The sequence below is a fragment of the Microtus ochrogaster genome, chromosome 21 (genome assembly GCF_000317375.1).
Source record: "Microtus ochrogaster isolate Prairie Vole_2 chromosome 21, MicOch1.0, whole genome shotgun sequence".
Classification (NCBI taxonomy): Eukaryota; Metazoa; Chordata; class Mammalia; order Rodentia; family Cricetidae; genus Microtus; species Microtus ochrogaster.
Genome location: NC_022022.1, coordinates 14,238,355 through 14,259,371, shown reverse-complemented (window position 1 = coordinate 14,259,371; position 21,017 = coordinate 14,238,355). Strand labels below are relative to the sequence as shown.

Below are 21,017 nucleotides of genomic sequence, written 5' to 3'. Positions count from 1 at the left end.
ACCATGGCGACTCACTGACTCAGCTTCTTTCTCCCAGCATCCTGTTCTGTTTTCTCCGCCTACCTAGGGGTTGGCCTATGAAATGGGCCTAGGCAGTTTATTTATTAACAAGAAATCACTCCCACATCAAGAGTGTCTACAGAGTTCTGTTGGGGGGCCAGTCTCACCTCTGCACAAGCTGTCTGCATATGATTATAAATTATTTAGCTCTCCTAAACACCTGCTGTTCCCGTCCTCAGCACAGACTGATAACTTGTTTCCACGCCTTTGTGCTGCCTCCCCGCTTGTCCTCATCTGAAAGCTGCATTGTTTTCCTTGCCCTGTTCTTAAACGCTCAGAATTAGAGTCAACAGGTCTAGCTCAGGGCAAACTGCATGTTTGCTATTATGAGTGCCTTTTCTTTCTGGCTTTCACACACCCATAGCATGTGACTATTATCCTGGTAGGTGAGTCTTCTTTGTTAGACACATGCCTCTTCACAATGGACAGCAATTTGTGGCTTTAACTACCTGTGTATGCAATGTGCAACATCTTTTTGAAATACTCAAGCGAGCAAAACAAATAAATTTGGCATATAATCACATTCTTAGTAAACATGTTATTAGTGCTTAGATTTTTAAAATAAAATATTTTTTTAAATCTCAGTTAGATAACACAGCCTCAATTTTATTTTTTTTCCTTCTTTTGGTGATGGGGGTCTCACATTATAGTCCAGGCTAGCCTTGAATTCATAATTACATTCCTACCTCTCCTTGGGGAATGCTAGGATTACCAGCATGAGCCAGTGTACCAGATCATATTCTCAATTTTATTGGAAAAATTTAGTTTGGCCCGCATCATAATACCTTTAACCATTGCTTCACTAGTATTAACTAATGTTCCCAGTGAAGACCATCTGGCTAAGATTATTAATTGTGTATAATCAATAATATCCACTGAGTTTCCTGAGGGATTCACTCATAAGCTATGATTTAAAAGAAATAAATTAAAATATTGTCTTTTTCATCAGGTTTTAGCCATTTAAAATTAAGCTGTTGCTAACTGTTTTATAATTAATAATATAGTTAAGCAAAAATATATGAACTCTCAATATAAACCACGTCATATTTTGTATATCATTAAAAAACCTAGCAAGTCTTTTCATCACTAGAAGAAGCGACTTGTTTTCCTTTTTTCTGCTAGTTCATTACCCAAAATGGAAAATACTACTGAAGAATTCTTCAACACAATAAAAGAAACTCAAAATCTGTCACCTCTCAACTTCTGTCCCATGAAGTTATAAAATAGTTAGTATACCCTTAGTCCTGTTGATTTAAAGGAGTCTATCTAAATCCTTTAAAAATCAGATTAAAAGTCTCATTTATCTCACATAGAAAAATCTGAAATGGTAAACATTCAAGAGGAGAGGATGCCAGTGTTTTGAGAGGTCAGAGAGAGCATGCTCCTTCCCATTTGTTCCACTGTATATGTTTGGCAGTATGCTCAAAACCAGCTCACCATGGCATTCAAAATTAGGCAGGAGAGATAAATGGAGGACAAGCTTCTCTATTTTAAGAATATGATATTAAGGCTACAGGCATATGCTAGTATCCTACACTATTTAAAAACACAAGAGAATGGGACATCTGGTCTACCTCCAGATAGCCACACAATTTAAATACACCAGAGAATGGGACATCTAGCCTACCTTCAGAGGTCCATTAAGGCAGATGAAATTTGGTGACATACTTTACTAAAAAGAAAAGAGGAATGATGTGGCAACAGAGGGAATAAGTTTCTCATAATAGAGTCAAAACAGAGATGGTGTTATGTACCTGTAATCCCAGCACTGGACTGTAGAAAGTTCAAGGCCAACTTGGTCTATGTGCAAGTTCATGTCAGGCAGAGATACATAGCAAGAGCCTGTCTCAAAAATAAATGAAATGGAAAACTTAAACTTGGATGTTCTTTCTGCTAAAATTTATTAAAAGACTCCACCACAAATATTACAGCAAAGTTGATGCTGGAGAAGTATCACAGTTTTCTGCCTGGAACAGTATTTTTTAAGGAAAAGCTTGAGGTAAAAGGACAATAAGGACTACTGAGAACTCAAGAACAATGGCAATGGGCTTTTGATCCTACTGCACGTACTGGCTTTGGGGGAGCCTAGGCAGTTCGGATGCTCAACTTACTAAACCTGGATGGAGGTGGGCGGTCCTTGGACTTCCCACAGGTCAGGGAACCCTGATTGCTCTTCAAGCTGATGAGGGAGAGGGACTTGATCGGGGGAGGGTGAGGGAAATGGGAGGCGGTGGCGGGGAGGAGGCAGAAATCCTTAATAAATAAATAAATAAAAGAATTCCTTAACAGGGACAAATTACCACTTTTTCTTTCTCTGTCTGCTGAGCCAGGGTGGGCCATCTATAACAATCCCAGTGATTGAGATAGCTGGGGCTACCTTCACTTTGTTACCATGAACAATAACACATCCCTTTTATACTGCCAATCAAAATTGTTAGATTTGAGTTCACAGAAATAAATTTTCAATTTTAAGACTTATTCCCACAGTGGTTAACTGAGGAAGACTAAATGGAGATCTGCTTTTAAATTCTATCTAGCCTCAGACTGCATATGAACCTCAGGATCAATTGCCCATTTAGGTGACCTGCTTGCTCATATGTTCAATAGAACTAAAAAGCTACTCACAGGTAGCTGTGAGAACTCACTATGCCACAGTTAGTACTGTGTCAATATGGAGCACTTGTTGAACATTTTTCTAACCACTAACATGTCCAGTCCTGAAAGGTTCTGACTGTAAACTTTTGAATTGGATTGATGGTTATTTTTTTCCTCATGAGTTCTGGTCTGATTGGCCCCTAATGGTGAACTTCTTTAGACTGTTAGTCCTTGTTAAAATCACCAAAGCCTAAAAGAGGTAAATGGACCCTTAGCTGCAGAAAAAATTGCTTTCTGAAATTACCTCTTCTTGACATATCCAGAATTTAAGTGCAGGAGTCCTTTACTCTAAGACAAAAAAAGAAGAAAGTTGTTGGAATTGGATTGAGGATATTATCTCCCAATCATTAAGGGAGGTTATTACCACCACAGAGCCCAAAATGAAAGCCACCTGTTTTCACATAGGGAGCTCTTGGAAATAGCCCTCTTTTCCCCCTGAGTAAATAGGCGAGGAGAAGGAAGATTCCAATAATGGGTGGCATTGAGAATGCTTTCTTGTGTGCTCCATTTATCTAAATTGGCTCATGATGCCTGCCCACCATCTCTCAGAGGTTACAAGAGATACTGGCTCATCAGTCCCCACCTCACATCCCAGAGCACCAAAAAGGAAAGGGTTTTCTCTATACTACTGCCTGCCTCTCACTAAACCGAATCAGCAATTCAAAGAGCTCAGTTCCTATTCTGAAAGGTTATACTTTCTAAAGACTAGAAGACAGCACTTAAGGAAATTTTAAGCCATCCACTGAAAGTTAGTCAGGGAAGGCTAAACTTAGTCCCAGCAGCATCCCTATATGCTTTTCTTATTAAAAAACATTAACTCTTATGTTCATTATGCATATATACTAATATGTATATGTACAGATACAGGAATATATAACTATATACAAATCTGTGCTTATAAATGTATGCATATGCACATGTATATAGCTCCTCAGTTATTGTTTTAGATTATTTTATGTATATGTGCATTTAGCTTGCACGTATAGATGTGTGCCAAGTACATGCCTACTACTCACAGAGGTTAGAAGCGGTCATCAGATTCTCTGGAACTCATATGGCTTAAGGAAGCTAACCCAGGTCCTCTGCAAGAGCAACAAGTGCTCTTAACCACCAACTCATCTCATCATCTAGTCCCTCAATACCTCATTTAGAATAGCTAATTTCTTTCTCTTTCCAAAATATATATTTGGAAGAGATTTGGCTTGAGTCCCTAAGGTAAGCACTACATTATTTAACTTTTAAAGCAGAAATAAATATGTTCTTAAATGGCCATTGAATTGGGGTAGGGGCAGACAGATGCACTTAAATGTATATTTGAAAGAGAAAAAAATGGGGAAGGAAGAGGCAATGATGAAAATTTTTAAACACCAAGCAAAATAATGAACACAACCTTCATAAGACATGTAACAGGAAGTCCACACTGTTCCAGACATTTTCTTAAGACTGTTTCTGTACATTGTGCAGAAACTGTACATTTAGCAGCATCCCCAGCCTCTGCTTTAGTAGATTCCAACAGCATTCCAGTACTCCAACCATGACAACCAAAACGAATCTCCAGACTCTACCGGGATATTCAAAAAGAGTTCTTCTCTTCTGGTGGCAATGCTGTTATATACCTTAATGGTTCTCAAACTCCTAATGCCTTCTCAAGTGTAGCAATAGCAGACTACTTCTATTTCTTTTTTTTAATTAAATTTATTAATTAAACCATCTTGACTGGTTTTGCCCCCTCCTCTCCTCCCATTCTCTCTGCCCCCTCCCCCAAATCCACTCCTCCTCTATTTCTGCTCAGAAAGGGACAGGCCTCCCATGAGTGTCAACAAAGCATGGCATATCAAGTTGAGGTAAGACTAAGGCCCTCCCCTCCTATTAAGGCTTGGTAAAGCAACCTAGTATGAGGAAGAGGTTCTCAAAAGCCTGCCAAAAACACCAGCATTAGGTCCCGCTCCTACTGCTAGGAGTCCTACAAGTAGACCAAGCTATATAACTGTCTCACATATGCAAAGGGCCTAGGTCGGTCCCGTGTGGGTTCCAGTGTCTGTGAGCTCCTGTGAGTCCAGGTTAGCTGTCTCTGTGGGTTCCCTTGTGACTGCCTCCCTTTCTACTGTTGGCCTTCTCTTTTTTTTTTTTTCCTGAGGTAACTTTTTTTTTATTGAGAAAAGGAGAAAAACAAGTTTCCACCTCCTCCCAGCCTCCCATTTCCCTCCCCCTCCTCCCACCCTTCTCCCCTCCCCCCACTCCTCTCCCCCTCCCTCTCCTGTCCAAAGAGCGGTCAGGGTTCCCTGCCCTGTGTTAAGTCCTAGGTCCTCCCCCCCTCCGTCCATATCTAGGAAAGTGAACATCCAAACTGGCTAGGCTCCCACAAAGCCAGCACATTACGTAGCAGTATTATTTGTAATAGCCAGAACCTGGAAACAACCTAGATGCCCTTCAATGGAAGAATGGATGAAGAAAGTGTGGAATATCTACACATTAGAGTACTACGCTGCGGTAAAAAACAATGACTTCTCGAATTTTGCATGCAAATGGATGGAAATAGAAAACACTATCCTGAGTGAGAACCTTCATCTGGTGATGGATGGAGATAGAGACAGAGACCCACACTGGAGCACTGGACTGAGCTCCCAAGGTCCCAATGAGGAGCAGAAGGAGGGAGAACATGAGCAAAGAAGTCAGAACCACGAGGGGTGCACCCACCCACTGAGACAGTGGAGCTGATCTATTGGGAGCTCACCAAGGCCAGCTGGACTGTGACTGAAAAAGCATGGGATAAAACTGGACTCTCTGAACATGGCGAACAATGAGGGCTGATGAGAAGCCAAGGACAATGGCACGGGGTTTTGATCCTACGTAATGTTGGCCTTCTCTTGTTAAACTTATAGGGAGAGAGAGCAGAGGTCAAGAGAAGGAACAGCTGAGTCAGGTTGTCTTTCAGGTGAATGACTTACTAACAACAAAGCAAACAATTGAGAAGATGTCAAAAGCAAGAGGTTTCAGTCCCACCAGACAAGGTATCTACTCTTAAAGGTTTTCAGGGAAAGAGAAGGTCTTTCACCAAGAGGAAGCAGGCTTAGTTAATATGTAATCTATGCAACCGTGATTGAGGTAAGGAAGCTGGTCATACAAGGAACATTCTTCTTTGTATATGATGAGAGTCGGGCTCATGGTGATGTGTGGCACAGGCAATGTGACAACAAGCAAGCCGTCTTTGCCCTCCAGGTGGCAAGGGATGGAGCAGGGACTGAGTGTGTTCCCACACTGCCCTCAACCATCCTGCTACACAGGGAGTCTGCCTTCTTGGATACTGGTGAGTCCTAAGCAAGGGCAGGGACTCTGAGAATTTCTAGTTCTTTATTCTTGGTCACCGTTATTTAGATTTCCACCATTAAGCAAACTTCCCGATCTTTTAGGAGGATTCCAGAGGGGAAAAAAAAACAAATCTTGACCATTTATCTCTTCATGGTAACATCCATAAATAAAAGATGTAAGTGAGAAATCAAGGTACAATAATAAAAAGCTGAGTTTGCACCCAGTGAAAACTACAAAAGAAATTCTCCACCAATAAGCTCCTCTCGCCAGAGGCTTCTAAGTAATTACCACCAAGACGCTTTCTTACTGTTCTGGTTGAAACCGAGGAATGAGGCCTGGGAGGGAAGCATTCGCTTTTGTTTCGTTTCCTAACATGTCATGATGTGTCCTTAGAGTGACGTCTCCTAGTAATGCGGCTTTTACCCGAGACTTGAGAAGTTTCACAAACATTTATTAGAAAGACCTTATGGGGTTAGCAAGCCCATTCTTATCATCTTATTTAAAACCATTCGTGTGACTCATACAGAATTACCTTATCCAGTGCCTTTTCTTCGTGGGGGGGTGGGGTGGGGATAGACAATACCTAATACCAGTGCACATCATAATTTACCAAGATGACACTGGCCAGGCAGGCGAAGAACTGAATCAGATAGAGGCAGAGACAGAAGAAGACGTCATCTTCCGTTTTCTCTTTTTGTTTCTCGGTTAAGTCTTGATGAATATTTAACATTGACCAGACTTCTGATAATTAAAAAAAAAAATACATATTTATTTGCTTGCGAGGAAGTGGTAGGTGATCTACAGGTGCCGCCTTGTGCCTGTGGAGGTCAGAGGGCAACCTGCAGGAGTCAGGTCTCCCCTTCCATGGTACAGGTACTAAGGATTGAATTCAGTTGACAGGTTTGGCAGCATCTTTATGCTCTGTGCCGTCCTGCAGGTCTCAAGCGTGGAATTTTTATCTATCGCTTTTACTTTCTAGGAGATCTTGCCCAGGCATATGGCTATACATACATACTTACTCCTTCTAAATCTGTCACCTCCATATCACACTTGACTGTCTGAGATTTAGCTAAGCCCAGGAGCCTCCCGCCTTCATCTCCCAAACTTTCACATTTGCAGGTTTCCCGTGACTCGGGTCCTAACAAAGGCATTCTTCTTCTCGTGCCCCCTCCCTACACACACACACACACACACACACACACACACACACACACACACACACTAATCTATCAACAAATTCTGGAACCTCTCTCTTTTAAATATTTCCAGAACATCATCATTTCTCACCCTCCTAACAGCAAACACCTTAGATTAGGCCATCTTCATTCAGACTATTAACAACTGATTTTTATGCTTGCCGCTCCAGTACAGTCTCCCATCCAAGTAGTAACCAGGCCTGACCTTGCTTAGCTCCTGAGAGTGATAGGCAATTGACCCTCTGGTCCACACACCTACCTATGTCCATGGTCCTGTAGTCTCCCCTCATTTATAAGCTCTTTCTTCCTTACTATTTCTGCTCTTACCTCAAGATTTTTAGGTACCCTGCTCTCTGAAAAGTATATTTTTATGCCCTACTCTATTTTCACAAATAACATTTGTTTAAAGAGACTTTCCTGAATGATACTATGTGCCTTTAATCCTGGTAAATCAATTATTCTGCTTTTCTTCATGGAAATATTTTTCTTCATACATAAATTTTTTAATTTATTTATTTATTAAAGATCTCTGTCTCTTCCCCGCTACCGCCTCCCATTTCCCTCCCCCTCCCCCAATCAAGTCCCCTTCCCTCCTCAGCCCGAAGAGCAATCAGGGTTCCCTGCCCTGTGGGAAGTCCAAGGAACCCCCACCTCCATCCATTTCTAGTAAGGTGAGCATCCAAACTGCCTAGGCTCCCACAAAGCCATTATGTGCAGTAGGATAAGAGACCCATTGCCATTGTTCTTGAGTTCCCAGTAGTCCCCATTGTCCACTATGTTCAGCGAGTCTGGCCTCATCCCAGGCCTTTTCAGACCCAGGCCAGCTGGCCTTGGCGAGTTCCCAATACATAAATTATATGTGCTTATGTACACATTTATTTATTATATGTATATATATATATATATATGAAAGTAGGTATGTGTATCCATAAACAAACACACACACATACATACACTTGTTAATGTAGGGGCTGGCAAACTATGGCCTAGAACCCATCTAACTCTGGCCTGTACTTTCATGGACACAAAATAGGAATGGTATAAACACATGCACACGAGAGACACACACATGTATATTTATCAAGTTAAAGTGTTGTACAGCAAAAATAAGGGGGAAACGGATGAATGAATAACATAAACTGCTTGTGGACTATCAACCTAAAATATTTTGCATCAGGTCTTTTACAGAACAACCCTGCCAGCCTGTGTATTGATGTATTGTTCCTTGCTAGAATTGCCAGCTTCTTCATTTTTCACAATCATATCCATGCCATATAGAATAGTCCCTGGCACAATGAAGATGCTAAATAAACATTTTTATGTGGCTGTGTAAATGATGACAACAGTTAGGTTACATGGGAAGTTGGCAGATGAAGCAGAATTCAGACCTGTTTGTCTTTCATTCCACAATTGGTCCTGAAATTCAGGAGCTGCAGTTATTCAAACTTCCTTCATGTCTGCCCAGGTTCCCCTTTATACACCATGTCTAAATATTAGGAAGAGCACTCTTAGGTGGGTGATGGAAAGAGACAAAGTTAGGATGTGTTGTGGAAAGCCTTAAGAGCTCTCTCACGAATCAGCTTACGCCTGCCTCTGCCATGTTCAACTGGCTCTCGTTGCCTCTGTCTCTTCTGCCTGCACCTAGCATCTGAACAAAACAAGGCCAGCATTCTGTTCTCACTATGCACATTGCAGATCTGAGTTTTTAGGTGGTATAAGCAATTGACTATAAAATGTAGCAAAACTTATCGACTCCAAACTGGGCCAACACACATTTCATAATTCAGCACAATTTTATAATTCTGCTGATGGGGAAAATGTTACCAGAGACCTGGAGGGATTTTTGTAATGGTGGGACTCTCCCAGCAACCCCTAAGAAACTAGGGGTGCTATAACTCACTTGAAGTTCTACAAGGCACAGGAAAACCTCCCCAGCTACAAATGGCCTAAGGTGGCTAGAGGCAGCATCCATATCAGAACCTACAGTTAAAGCAATGAATAGAATGGGTAAGACAATCACATCCTGGGATTTTTATTGATATAACAGTAGCCCAAGATTCTGGAGCCGCCAGGCCCATGGCCACCTTTAAGAAATAAACCAAGAGAACTGACGATTATGTTAGCTGGCATGAAGAGCCACAGCTGTCATCTCTTGGGCCAGCTGCTGCATGAACTCAGTCATCCTCTGAGGCAGCTGCCTTTCAAGTTCAGGGTGTCTGGCTAAGACTACACGTGTCTCATAGCTTGCAAGGCAGCCTTAGCCACTGCAACTGCCAGGGTCCATGGCATCCTGCTGAGAAGAGGCCATGGTGACACACCCTGGTCGCATCCAAATGCTGGTTATGAGGTCAGTGTGTGTGTGTGTGTGTATAACTGTCCATCTTCAAACGTAACTTCATCTAATTCCCTGATGCATGATCAGGCTGTACATAACTACTCCCTGCCCACCCCCTCCAACTCTCCCCAATCCGTGATCACCACACAGAAAATGTGGTCTCTGTAACAGAAATGGGATTTTGTCCATTTCTCCATCTCTTCACCCTACCCAGAAAATAGCACCGTGCTCAAGGAGCTTAAAGCAATGTAATTTTTGATGCTAGAATATGGCAGGACCAGGTGTGGCAGCACACTCCTTTAATCCCAGGACTCGGGAAGCTGAGGCAGGGAGATCTCTGCAAGTCCTAGGCCAGCCTGGTGTACAGGGTGAGTCCAGTGCAGCGGTACAGTGACAGCTACATAGTGAGACCCTGTCTAAAAAAATAAAAAAGGCGAGGAATTTACTCATTAAATGTCTATGATTATTATGTGAAATTTAACAATAATATTTTTCTAAATCTATGGAGACTTTAGTAAAAAAAAAAAAGTTTAAATGACAATGTAACTACAAATCTATCACTTCTTTTAGTTAATCTCTCTCTCTCCCTCCCTCCTTCCTACCCTCCATCTCTCACTTTGAAGCAGCATTGTTTGTAGCTCAGGCTAGCCTCAAGCCCTCATTCTTTCTCCCTTAGCCTCCCTCCTTCCTACCCTCCATCTCTCACTTTGAAGCAGCATTGTTTGTAGCTCAGGCTAGCCTCAAGCCCTCATTCTTTCTCCCTTAGCCTCCCTCCTTCCTACCCTCCATCTCTCACTTTGAAGCAGCATTGTTTGTAGCTCAGGCTAGCCTCAAGCCCTCATTCTTTCTCCTTTGGCCTCCTGAGTGCTGTACCACCACATGTGGCTTTATTTTTAAAAGTCTCTTTATAAAATAAATCATGCTGGTTTCTAATGGAAGCAACATTAATCATTGCAGCGAAGAAAATAAGGCCAAAGCCAAATGCTTCAGTAATGGGCTGGTTAGTTTTCTCATCACGGTGACAACGGGCAACTTAAAATGGGGGAGATTTATTGGAACTCATGATTTGAGGAGACGCAGTCCGTCGTGGCAGGGAGGGCACGGCAGCAGGGGCAGCATAGAGGAACTGTTCACACTGAAAACAGACAGAGAGGAATGCTGGTGCCCAGTTAGCTTTCCTGTTTCCATCTCTGTTCAGTCTGGGGTTCTCAGTCCTTGGTATGGTGAGTCTCCTCATCTCAGTTAAACTCCCTGGAAGATGATCCCTCACAGACACACTCAAAGGTGTGTTGCATTAATGCCCGGGGACTCTTCAACTGGCAATCAAAACTAACCTTTACACCTGCAAAGTCTTTATGTTAAAAAAATAATAAAAGAAAAGTAAGCAGCCTTGGGTTGAGAGTTGCTTAAGTGTCTGGAACCTTCTATGCATTAGATGTGATAGTTGGTGTGAAGCCATGACGCTCACTGGGATGCAGTATACTGGGAAGATGTCTGGCTCCTGAATCCGCATGTGAAAAAGATGCATCTGAGACCCCTGCATGTTCATCACACTAAGCATTAAGATATGTGTCCTTCTTATCGTCAGGCTTGAGAAAGAGATCCAAGACCTTGAAAAGGCTGAACTGCAAATCTCAGCCAATGAGGAGGCAATCCTAAAGAAGCTAAAATCGATCGAGAGGACGACAGAAGACATAATAAGAGTGAGTGTAACTCGGTTGTAAGCTATGATTCCCCCTGAAAAGGATCCACAAATGTTATTTCTTCAAAGTATTGCTATATTTAGATCTTTACTTTTTAAACTAAGCTCACCAGGGAAATCTTTTATCTTACAGTCTGTGAAGGTGGAAAAGGAAGCAATCCCAGAAGGTATGTTTTGGAAGCAACCTGTTCCATGTCGAAGCTAGATCATTTTCATAAGATCGTTGGCCTTGTTTTAATATTAGAAATATCTTACATGTACTTTGAATTCCTATCAACTTTCCAGAGTCAATTGAGGACATCTATGCTAACATCCCTGACCTTCCAAGTTCCTACGTACCTTCCAGATTAAGAAAGGAAAGACATGAAGGCCAAGATGATGATGAACAAAACAGAAAAGGTATTTGAGAGCCTGCTCTCAATGACGTGCTTTTAATCTCAGGTCTCTTCTTCTAAGATTGGTACACGTATGTATAGTGCGTGTGAGTGGAAGCTCACATAGAGGTCAGAGGACAGTTTTCGGGAATCTGTTCCCTCTTCCTCCCTTGTCTGAGGCAGGGTTTCTTTTGTGTCTGCCAATATACAGCCTACTGCAGGCTAGCTGACGCATGAGTTTCCAGCCAGTTCTCCTGTCTGCATCCCGCCTCACCTAAGGACAGGTGCACACCATCACATCTGCCTTTTTATTTTAATGTTTGGTTCCAGGTATTGAACTAAAGTCATCAGGTAGCAAATTTTTGCCCACTGAGCTGTACCCCTGGCCCCTCGATTTCAGAGTTTATATTTAATTTTCACAGCTTGCCTGTGTTTCCAGTTTAGGCAAAGGTCCATTTTACAAAGTTCCCAGGGCTATGGGACAGTTCCCAGGGCTTGCACAGTTAGGAATAACGAGGGTGAAGTATTTAGTCCGTGCATTTTGTTCCCTTCCAAAATAGGCAGGAACAATAAGATAAGGCCTGAAACAGGCAAGAAACACTTTCAACTCCTCTGCTCAAAAATTCCATCCAGGAGACATTGAGTTATAAAATATTTTTGAAGTGAAAATGTCCCCTTGGAAAGATCAGCCATTATTTAACTTCATGGGATAATGATTTTCATAAAGCTAATACTTTAAAGTCTCTGGGAAATGAAGGTTTGGCCAAAGAGGAAGAATTTGAATTTTAAAATTGAAGGAGGAGCTAGTCTCCATCCGCAGGTAGCAGTCCCTTATTCGGGTAGCAGGTATTTAATAACTAACTACTATACACCAAGCTCACTTAGGCACATGGCAGGTGTTTATCAAGCATTCAGGGAGTACAATGCAGAAGAAAAAGGAAGAGATGTGAAGCAGAGGGAAGATGGATGCAGGTTTAACTGGGTACCCAGAAAAAGGCATGCCACATCAGGCAACAGGGGACACAAGAAGTATAAGATGAGCTAAAGGGAAATCGGAAGATATACCAAAAGCAAGTGCCGACACATTCTAACTCTATGAATGATGTTCCTGTCACCTGTTAAAATTCCATCCCCGGGCTCTTGCCTGGGTCAGGAGACAGACGTCAGCTTCCCCCCTGTTCACCAGTCACTTCCAGTTCAGTTGTCCAGTACAGTTGCTGCTGCTCTATTTTCAGCCCTTCATCTGCTTGAAAGTGGGGTTAAATTGGGAGGATAAAAGGGAATGTCTAGAGAGAAGTAGCAGCGATTAAGAGCACCTGATACTCTTGCAGATGACCCAGGTTCAAGTCCCAGCAGCCACATGGCAGCTCACAAACATCTATAACTCCAGTTCCAGATGGTCTGGTGCCCTGTTCTGATGTTGTTGGGCACCAGGCATACACATGGTACACAGACATACATGTGGTAAAACAGCCATAATACATAAGATAAAGTATTTCTGTATTTTGAAAGAGAGAGAGAAAGGGAACTCCAGGCTTCCAACTTCTTCAGGTACAAGGATGCATCTAACCACTTTCCACACTGTGAAGACCTTACAGCGCTTTACAGTTGCAGTCGGCAGCTGGGCTTGCAGCAGGGCTGTGACAACAGATCCCGCTGCTGCGCGTTGTACCTGCCACAGCCCACAGTGTGGCTGGTCTTCCAAAGAAGAAGACAGAGATTCTTCTTAATAAGGAAACAAAAGTGTCTAGGTCTGGCTGGCTACTTTTTTTATATTTATTTATTATATATACAATATTCTGTCTGTGTGTATGCCTGCAGGCCAGAAGAGGCACCAGACCTCATTACAGATGGTTGTGAGCCACCATGTGGTTGCTGGGAATTGAACTCAGGACCTTTGGAAGAGCAGGCAGTGCTCTTAACCTCTGAGCCATCTCTCCAGCCCCTGGCTGGCCACTTTTAGTCACTGGAAAAGGGTATCTTTTGGTTCTCTGTCAAAATAGCAGCTACATAGACCTATTTCTCTTCCTCACTCCTCCATACTACTTTTCCAAAATTCTACACTTCCTCAGACACCATGTTGCTATATGGATGGTTGTTTTAGAACAAACTGGTAAACCCAGGGGGGGAAATTACCGATGTATTTTTATGTGTATATGTGTATGCCTGCACCACATTCCTGTAGGAGCATGTGGGGGCCAGGGGGCATCAGATCCCCCTGGAGATGGAGTTATAGGAGGTTGTGAGCCTCCTAACAAGGGTACTAGGACTATAACTCTGTCCTTGTAGAGCCATCTCTCCAGCATCCAAATCACAGAGGTGGTTTTGGGAGGTTTGTTGTTGCTTTGCCTTACTTTTCTCTGCTTTGTTTTGTTCGAGACAGGGTTTCTCTGTGTAGCTTTGGCTGTCCTAGAATTTAGTAGACCAGCCTGACGGCGAACTCACAGAGATTCACCTGCCTCTGCCTTCCGAGGGCTGGGATTAAAGGTGTGTGCCACCGCTGCAGAGTTAAAAGTTTTGAGATGTCATTTAAAAGGCCATCAAAGGGTATAAAAGCCAACAAAGTAGTTTATAAGAGAAAGGGGGTGCTAAATCTGGCATTAAATTTGTCTTTTAACAGCTTTGTATGCCATGGAAATTAAAGTTGAAAAAGATTTGAAGACTGGGGAAAGTGTTGTTCTGTCTTCGATACCCCTCCCATCAGATGACTTTAGAAGCACGGGAATAAAGGTGTATGATGATGGGCAGAAGTCGGTCTACGCCGTCGGCTCCGATCCGAACACAACCTACAATGGCACCGATGGCCTTGCCCCCGTCGAAGTGGAGGATCTCCTGAGACAAGCCTCAGAGAGGAACTCTAAGTCACCCACAGAGTACCATGAGCCCGTGTATGCCAATCCGTTTTGCAGGCCTCTGACCCCACAGAGAGAAAGAGTAAGCCCTGGACCAAACTTTCAAGAAAGGATAATGATGAGAGCTAACGGACTGGGCAACCATGCGCTGGAATCCACGCACAGTCTGAACGATGGGCCCTCAGAGGGGAGAAGCAATGGTCCCTCTCACACCAGCCCTACTCGGCCAACCCCTCAGCCCCGATCAACGGTTCAGCAAGCAGAAGAGCTGGTCCACACCCAGCAAAAGAGGGTGGGGACTCCCTGGGAAGAATCGAACACCTGGCAGAACGAACGTGAGGTTTCTCCAAGGACAGGACTGAGCCCCCGCAGAGCGAGTCCTGAGAAATCAGGACCTCAGGGTTCTTCACCCACTTGCCAGGAGGAGGCTGAAGATGTAAGATACAACATCGTTCATTCTCTGCCTTCTGATGTGGATGACGCAGAACCGGTGACGATGATTTTCATGGGGTATCAGCAGGCAGACGACAATGAGGAAGAAAAGAAGCTTCTGACGGGGTACGACGGGGTCATCCATGCCGAGCTGGTTGTGATCGATGACGAGGGGGAGGAGGATGAAGGACAAGCCGAGACGCCATCCTACCATCCCGTAGCTCCCTGTAGTCAGGTTTACCAGCCAACCAAACCAACCCCGCTTCCTAGAAAGAGATCAGAAGTTAGACCTCATGAAAACACAAACCATAAATCTCCCCACAAAAATTCCATATCTCTGAAAGAGCAAGAGGAACGCTTAGGCAGCCCTGCCCGCCACTCTCCCCCGGGCGTCCCAATGGCTGGAGATGGGACTGAGGATCCGTCCTTAACAGGTAATAAAAATGACAAGGCATGCTACTGCTGTTTACTTATGTGATCGTCTTCTCTGTGTTAATGACTTTCAGCTCCTATGACCACCTCATAAACTAATGCTCACTGACAGCCTTTCTTAACGCCGATCCGAATTATTATCATCAGGCCAGAGTAAGTCACTTCAAGCGATAATGAAAGTGAAAACTCCGTCGTGAGGTTTCAATATCACATTGAGTGCCCTTAGCTACTGGAAATGTGTCTTCTATGAGAGAGCTATTCCAAGTGTGAATAACTGGGGTTGCTAATGCATGTCACGTCCTGGTCATCAGAAGCAGACTTTCCCCCACAGAATCCAATGACAACTACTTGCCTGTGCCTCCCCGTGACTTACACTTTACTCATAAATTAACAAGTAGCCTTAATTTTGCAAGGACATAGAAAACACGGACTATTTTCCTCTCATTTTATTACTTTGCTAGATCTCCTTTATACTTTTATACTTATATTAACTTTGGTTCTTCAATTTTCTACACTTTAAGCATAGAATGTCATTTTATCTTGCATCATCTATGATTCAACTTTCACAGTCTTCTCCAACTTAGCATATTTAATTTTTTCTATTTTCTATATAGCTACATTTCTCATTCTCTATGAAGTTTTTATGGCTTTCTATCTATCTCCTTAGCTATCTGTAACTTTTTCTACAAACTGACAGCTCCTCAATTTTAAGTTCCTTGTTATCACTCAAACATAGCAAATGGTTGTCATTTGTGGCAAAATAAATAAGGACCTGACAAAAACAATTAGAATAACTGAACAAACCCTAGAAAAAAATCTAAGTCAAATTATACAAACGCACAGCCTCTAAATGTTAGAAATGGAAGGTCATTTTAAATGTTGCTAATGGAAGAATGCACATTGAAAAGCAATAACTACTCAGTAGCAGACAGCCCAGCAAGTATAACCTGATAGTTTTATAGAAGTGTGGCAGAACCTATAAATTCAAGCTGTTTCTTCCTCGTCGAACCATAAGCCCAATCTTGTGTTGCTCATAGACCCATAATAGGGACATTCTTCCATTCTTCTAAGTCCTTGAGTTAGATGAACCCATTGTAAGTTGAATCATCTGGAGAATTTCTATCCTCTTGAGAAATGTTCACTCATGGATATTCCTCAGACTCTGGAGTAATGTTCCTCCACAATAGACAGCTGCAGATACTAAGTTCCTTTCCATTTGGAGAGTGAGCTTTGTTTGCAGTCAATCGTTTCCTCTGAAATTGGCTCTTAAAACAGCACACGAGGCTCAGAGAAAAAGAATGCCATATTTATAGGCAGTTGCATTGACATGAACCACTGTAAAAAAAAACAAAAGCAAACGCTCCCTTTTTGATCTGGGATGTTAGCCAGCTCCTCCCAAACACCCTCACTCTTTCTCCCCCTAACCACGTTAACATTTACCCCAAGAAAAATGGCAGGAAGTGACTAACATTTCCACCAACATTAACCATGCTACACAACTAAAATTGTGAAAACAGGAAAAGCTGTTCCAGACAAGTAACAATGCAAAGTCTTGTACTATCGAACTAAATATCTTGTAAAGAGAACGCTCCAAATTCCTTACGTTTCATTGTGATGTTGTTTTACATCTCTGCCTTCCAATTCATCACATAGATTAGAGTGGAGGTGTTTAGTATGAATGACTTTTAAAAAATAAGTTAATCATATTATGTTTCCAGGGGCCATCTATGTACTTTAAGAACATAGCTACTACCTATGTATTTCAATTTCAATTTCATAAGTACATTTTACACTGTGCTTTCGGCATTGCACACACACACACACACACACACACACGGAGAGAGAGAGAGAGAGAGAGAGAGAGAGAGAGAGAGAGAGAGAGAGAGAGAGAAATGCTACAGTATTTTTTAAAAAACACAATTTAAGTCAATTTCTTTATTAAAGTACAAATACCCCATTAAATACTAATGACTCTGGTAGACACAATAATTAAGAATTGTAAGTCTCTTTTTGCTTGTTATACATACAGTTATCAAAATCATATCTCAAGAGCAATTCGTAGGGATGTGGGAGATAGCCCAATGGGTAAGAGCACTTGGTTGATAAAATAAGGACTTGAGTTTGATTCCATTCACCCATATAAAAAGCCAGTCATGGGTGTGCATACCTGTAACCCCATCATTGCAGAAGCAAAGACTACCCAGCCTAGCCAGAACAGTGAGCTTCTGGTTCAGGGAGAGACCCTGTCTCAAGGCAGCAAGGCATGAAGTAATTAATAGAGGAAAACACCTGATGTCCTGCTGTGGCCTCCTGTGCATACCAGTGCATGCATCACAAACACACACACACACACACACACACACACACACACTCACACTGAGTTTTCAACTTGAAAGACTATTTGTAGGTGGAAGAAAAATGAAAACTAGCCCAGTGTGGATAGTCTAAAGACAGTATATTTCAGTAAAAATTTGAACACTGTAAAACATGACAGAAAAACTTCAGTAATCTTATGTCTATCTGCTTGATATGGTCCAGACACACCCACTATAGTGTGGCTTCCTCAAGCTTTCCATGAGATTCCACTACCCCAACAACAACTACACAACTGTCTTTCTTTGGTAGACCTCACACACCTATTCTTGTCCCAGATTAATATTCTGTGGACCATTAAAACATCAATGGTACTTTGGGGTGAAGAGGTAGAAAAACCTGATTTAGGATAGGAACTGCTAGCATGGGTCAAGGAAGACCAAGGGTGGAACACCAATCTCTCATCCACCAAGTTTAAGCAGCTAAAACTATCTATCTGAGTAGTTATAGGGGAACGGGAACGGGATCAGAGAAGCGCAGAAGGGTCAAGAGAATGCTTGCCACATTGTTTAGGGAGATGCTCCCTGCATCACCTGGGCCTGCTCTGTCTCCACATCCCCTCTCTGGAATTAGGGCTATTGCCACAGCCTTGGGAAAAGGAATACTGGTGCTAGCTGACTTCACTGCATGTCCTGGGACACAGGGTGGGCTCTGTCTACAGACATAACTGTAGGGAACAGGATCTTGTCCCTGCCGTAAAACAGACCTTTAAACAATCCCTTATTCCTGCTCTCTCTCGGCACTGGTAATGCAAGGGGCCACAAAACCCAAGAGCGGCCCTTCATGAAGCCTTGCCTACTGCCTCTTCTGCTGCTGTGGGATTGCAGGCTGTTCCTCAGAGGTCTCCACCCAGCAGCTCCCAGCACCAGAGCCCAGCCGGCTGACTGAGCAAAGGAAAATCTCTCAACACATCCTGAAGTCAAAGGAATATTCTTGGTCTTGTGGGTAGAAGTGATCATTCCTCTTAGCTTTCAAAGGGAAATCATGCTTTTTACCTTCCTTGAAGTGAAACGATCTCACAGAACTAGCTAGCATGGCAATGAAGATGGCCTCAGGACAGAAGCAGGTCCCCATCTCTTCTTAGATTTTTAGAAAAGGCCTTTTGGAGATAGGATCATTTATTCGGTTAAAAGATAATAACGTGTGGCATTGAGATGGGAGGGAAAGCGGGTCTTCCCTTTTATTGTTTCATTAAAACAAAATTGTACAATTAGCTAAATGGCTGCTTCTTGGGCCATTTTACACATGAATGTAATATTACATAATTAATATAGTCATTTGCTCAGTGCCTTGAAAGCATCTTTTAACTTTTGGAACATGACTGAGGCAGCTATACTCAAAGGCCCTAAATATTAAGGCATGATACCAGGAGGCCAAAGGAGTCTTATAAATTCTACACCCACGTTTTTGAAGATGTTTCCTACAGCCAACACTTCATCAGCGGTAGGACATACTCAGAGAGACACCTGCCACTCGGAAGCATAATCACACATTGCTGCCCAGTTATTAGTTCACACTGTTTCATACAGACACTTAGGCTTGTCATTGCTTATCCCTTGGCCAACCAAGCTTAATGAGATTTTTTTTTTACAAGACTTAATCACTAGATATAGTTTAAGTATTAGTATCTTCTTTTGTTCCGTGGTACATAGTTAAGAATGTGTACAACATCGATGTAAGGGAATAGATAGCTAGGCTGACGGTGAAAACACGTGACATCCATCTGTACTGTGTGTGCTCTGCTCATCCTCTGACCTTTGTAGACATAGGCTCCTCCTAGCTCTCAACCTACTCCTGCCCTAAGTTAACCACAGCTCATTATTTCTATCTTTTTATGCTACTATAACAATGCTCACGCTGTTGGATAAAACCATCTGAGGTATGTTCTCGACTTTCCTGCCTTCTATGAAATGGTCATTTAGAGTAAAAATTGTGATTCTTTTGTAACTTGCTTTATTTCTTACTTTAATTTACAGCTTTAAGGATAAGAATGGCAAAGCTGGGGAAAAAGGTCATCTGAGAGCCTTAGTGCCCACCTGAAGAACCTTCGGAGAAGCCAAGAAATGCCTGAAAATTTCTCTTCTGGATACTTTTATTTCTTTTTCCCAAAGTCCAAATATATATAATTATTCCCATAGTAAGCCACATAAATAAATAGAAGTCTTTATTTGTGGGAAAAAAAAATCCTCCCAAAACTGGGGAAAACAAATGCTAACTTTTCCAGTTACTTGACATGACTCAGTGGGTTGGGAGAACCAGTATATTTTTATTGTATTGATACCAAAGCATTTCTAATAAGAGCTTGTTAAATTTAAGAATAAAGTTATTTAAAACATCTTGACAATCTTAACTGGTGTTGTAATGTTGCTAATGCAAAGATCATACATAGGTGCACCTCATCCCAGAGATATCAGCCGGAAGGAAAGTAGAAGGAAGTAGGAACTCTGACGCAAACTCTCTAAAGTTCAGTATCTCTTTAAGGTGGCTGAATTCTCATGCCAAAGGTCAACCCAGTTAGCTCAGTTGAGACTCCTAACCACTGCACTCATCCAAAAGGCATACATGACAATTATGCTCGCGTTTTGAGAGCGTGCTTAGATCATTTTGCTAATGCACATGGCTTTCCAGAAGAGAACAGGCACATTTGTTCTCTGGTACCATCCTCTCTTTAGCTCAGGTCAAGGTGCAGTAAATGATTGTAGCTTAAGAACACTAGTAAGGAACTTCCCACATTCTCTAAGGGCACAAAGCTGGTCTAGGCGAACAAGTTAGATTCTTCACCTTAAAACTAGAAAGAGGAGCTAAAGGGGGATGGTTCAGTTGGTGAAAGTGTTTGACCTGTAAGCGTAAGCTCAGTCCCCAAAGTCCATGTAAAGTGTTGAGCATGGTGGCATGTGTTCATGATTCCAGTGTTGGAGAGGCACAGACAGGAGAATCTCTGGAGCTCATTGGTCAGCCAGGCTGGAGTGCCACTTAGGGTGCGACCAGGAACATTGTCGACCTCCTTTGAGAAAGATCTTTCTTTGAACTGGAGCTCACCAGTTAAGAGCGCTGGCTCTACTTCCAGAGGACCCAGGTTCAGTTCCCTACATCCACATGATGGTTAGCAGTGGTCTATAACTCCAGTCCCAGGGGACCAAAAGCCAACCTCTGTAGGCGCTATGGATGTGATACACAGATATAAATGCAGGCAAAACATTCATACGCATAAAAATAAATATATTCAAAAAATAAAGCCTGCTTCTACATATATATCTTTCCCTAGGCCATCATATAGGTATGCATTACTCAGGTCCT

General features: G+C 42.5%; 1 protein-coding gene across 1 annotated transcript in view; it reads left to right on the top strand.

Moving 5' to 3' along the window:
- Palmd (palmdelphin) overlaps positions 1 to 20,070 on the top strand; it is a 54,389-nt gene extending 34,319 nt beyond the window's left edge. Inside the window, exons 4-8 of the mRNA XM_005357192.1 lie at positions 11,144 to 11,258; positions 11,391 to 11,424; positions 11,543 to 11,656; positions 14,252 to 15,349; positions 19,697 to 20,070. Coding sequence (XP_005357249.1) covers positions 11,144 to 11,258; positions 11,391 to 11,424; positions 11,543 to 11,656; positions 14,252 to 15,349; positions 19,697 to 19,740 — 1,405 coding nt within the window. The 3' untranslated portion in view covers positions 19,741 to 20,070. The remainder of the gene's footprint in view (positions 1 to 11,143; positions 11,259 to 11,390; positions 11,425 to 11,542; positions 11,657 to 14,251; positions 15,350 to 19,696) is intronic.
- The last annotated feature ends 947 nt before the right edge of the window (positions 20,071 to 21,017 follow it).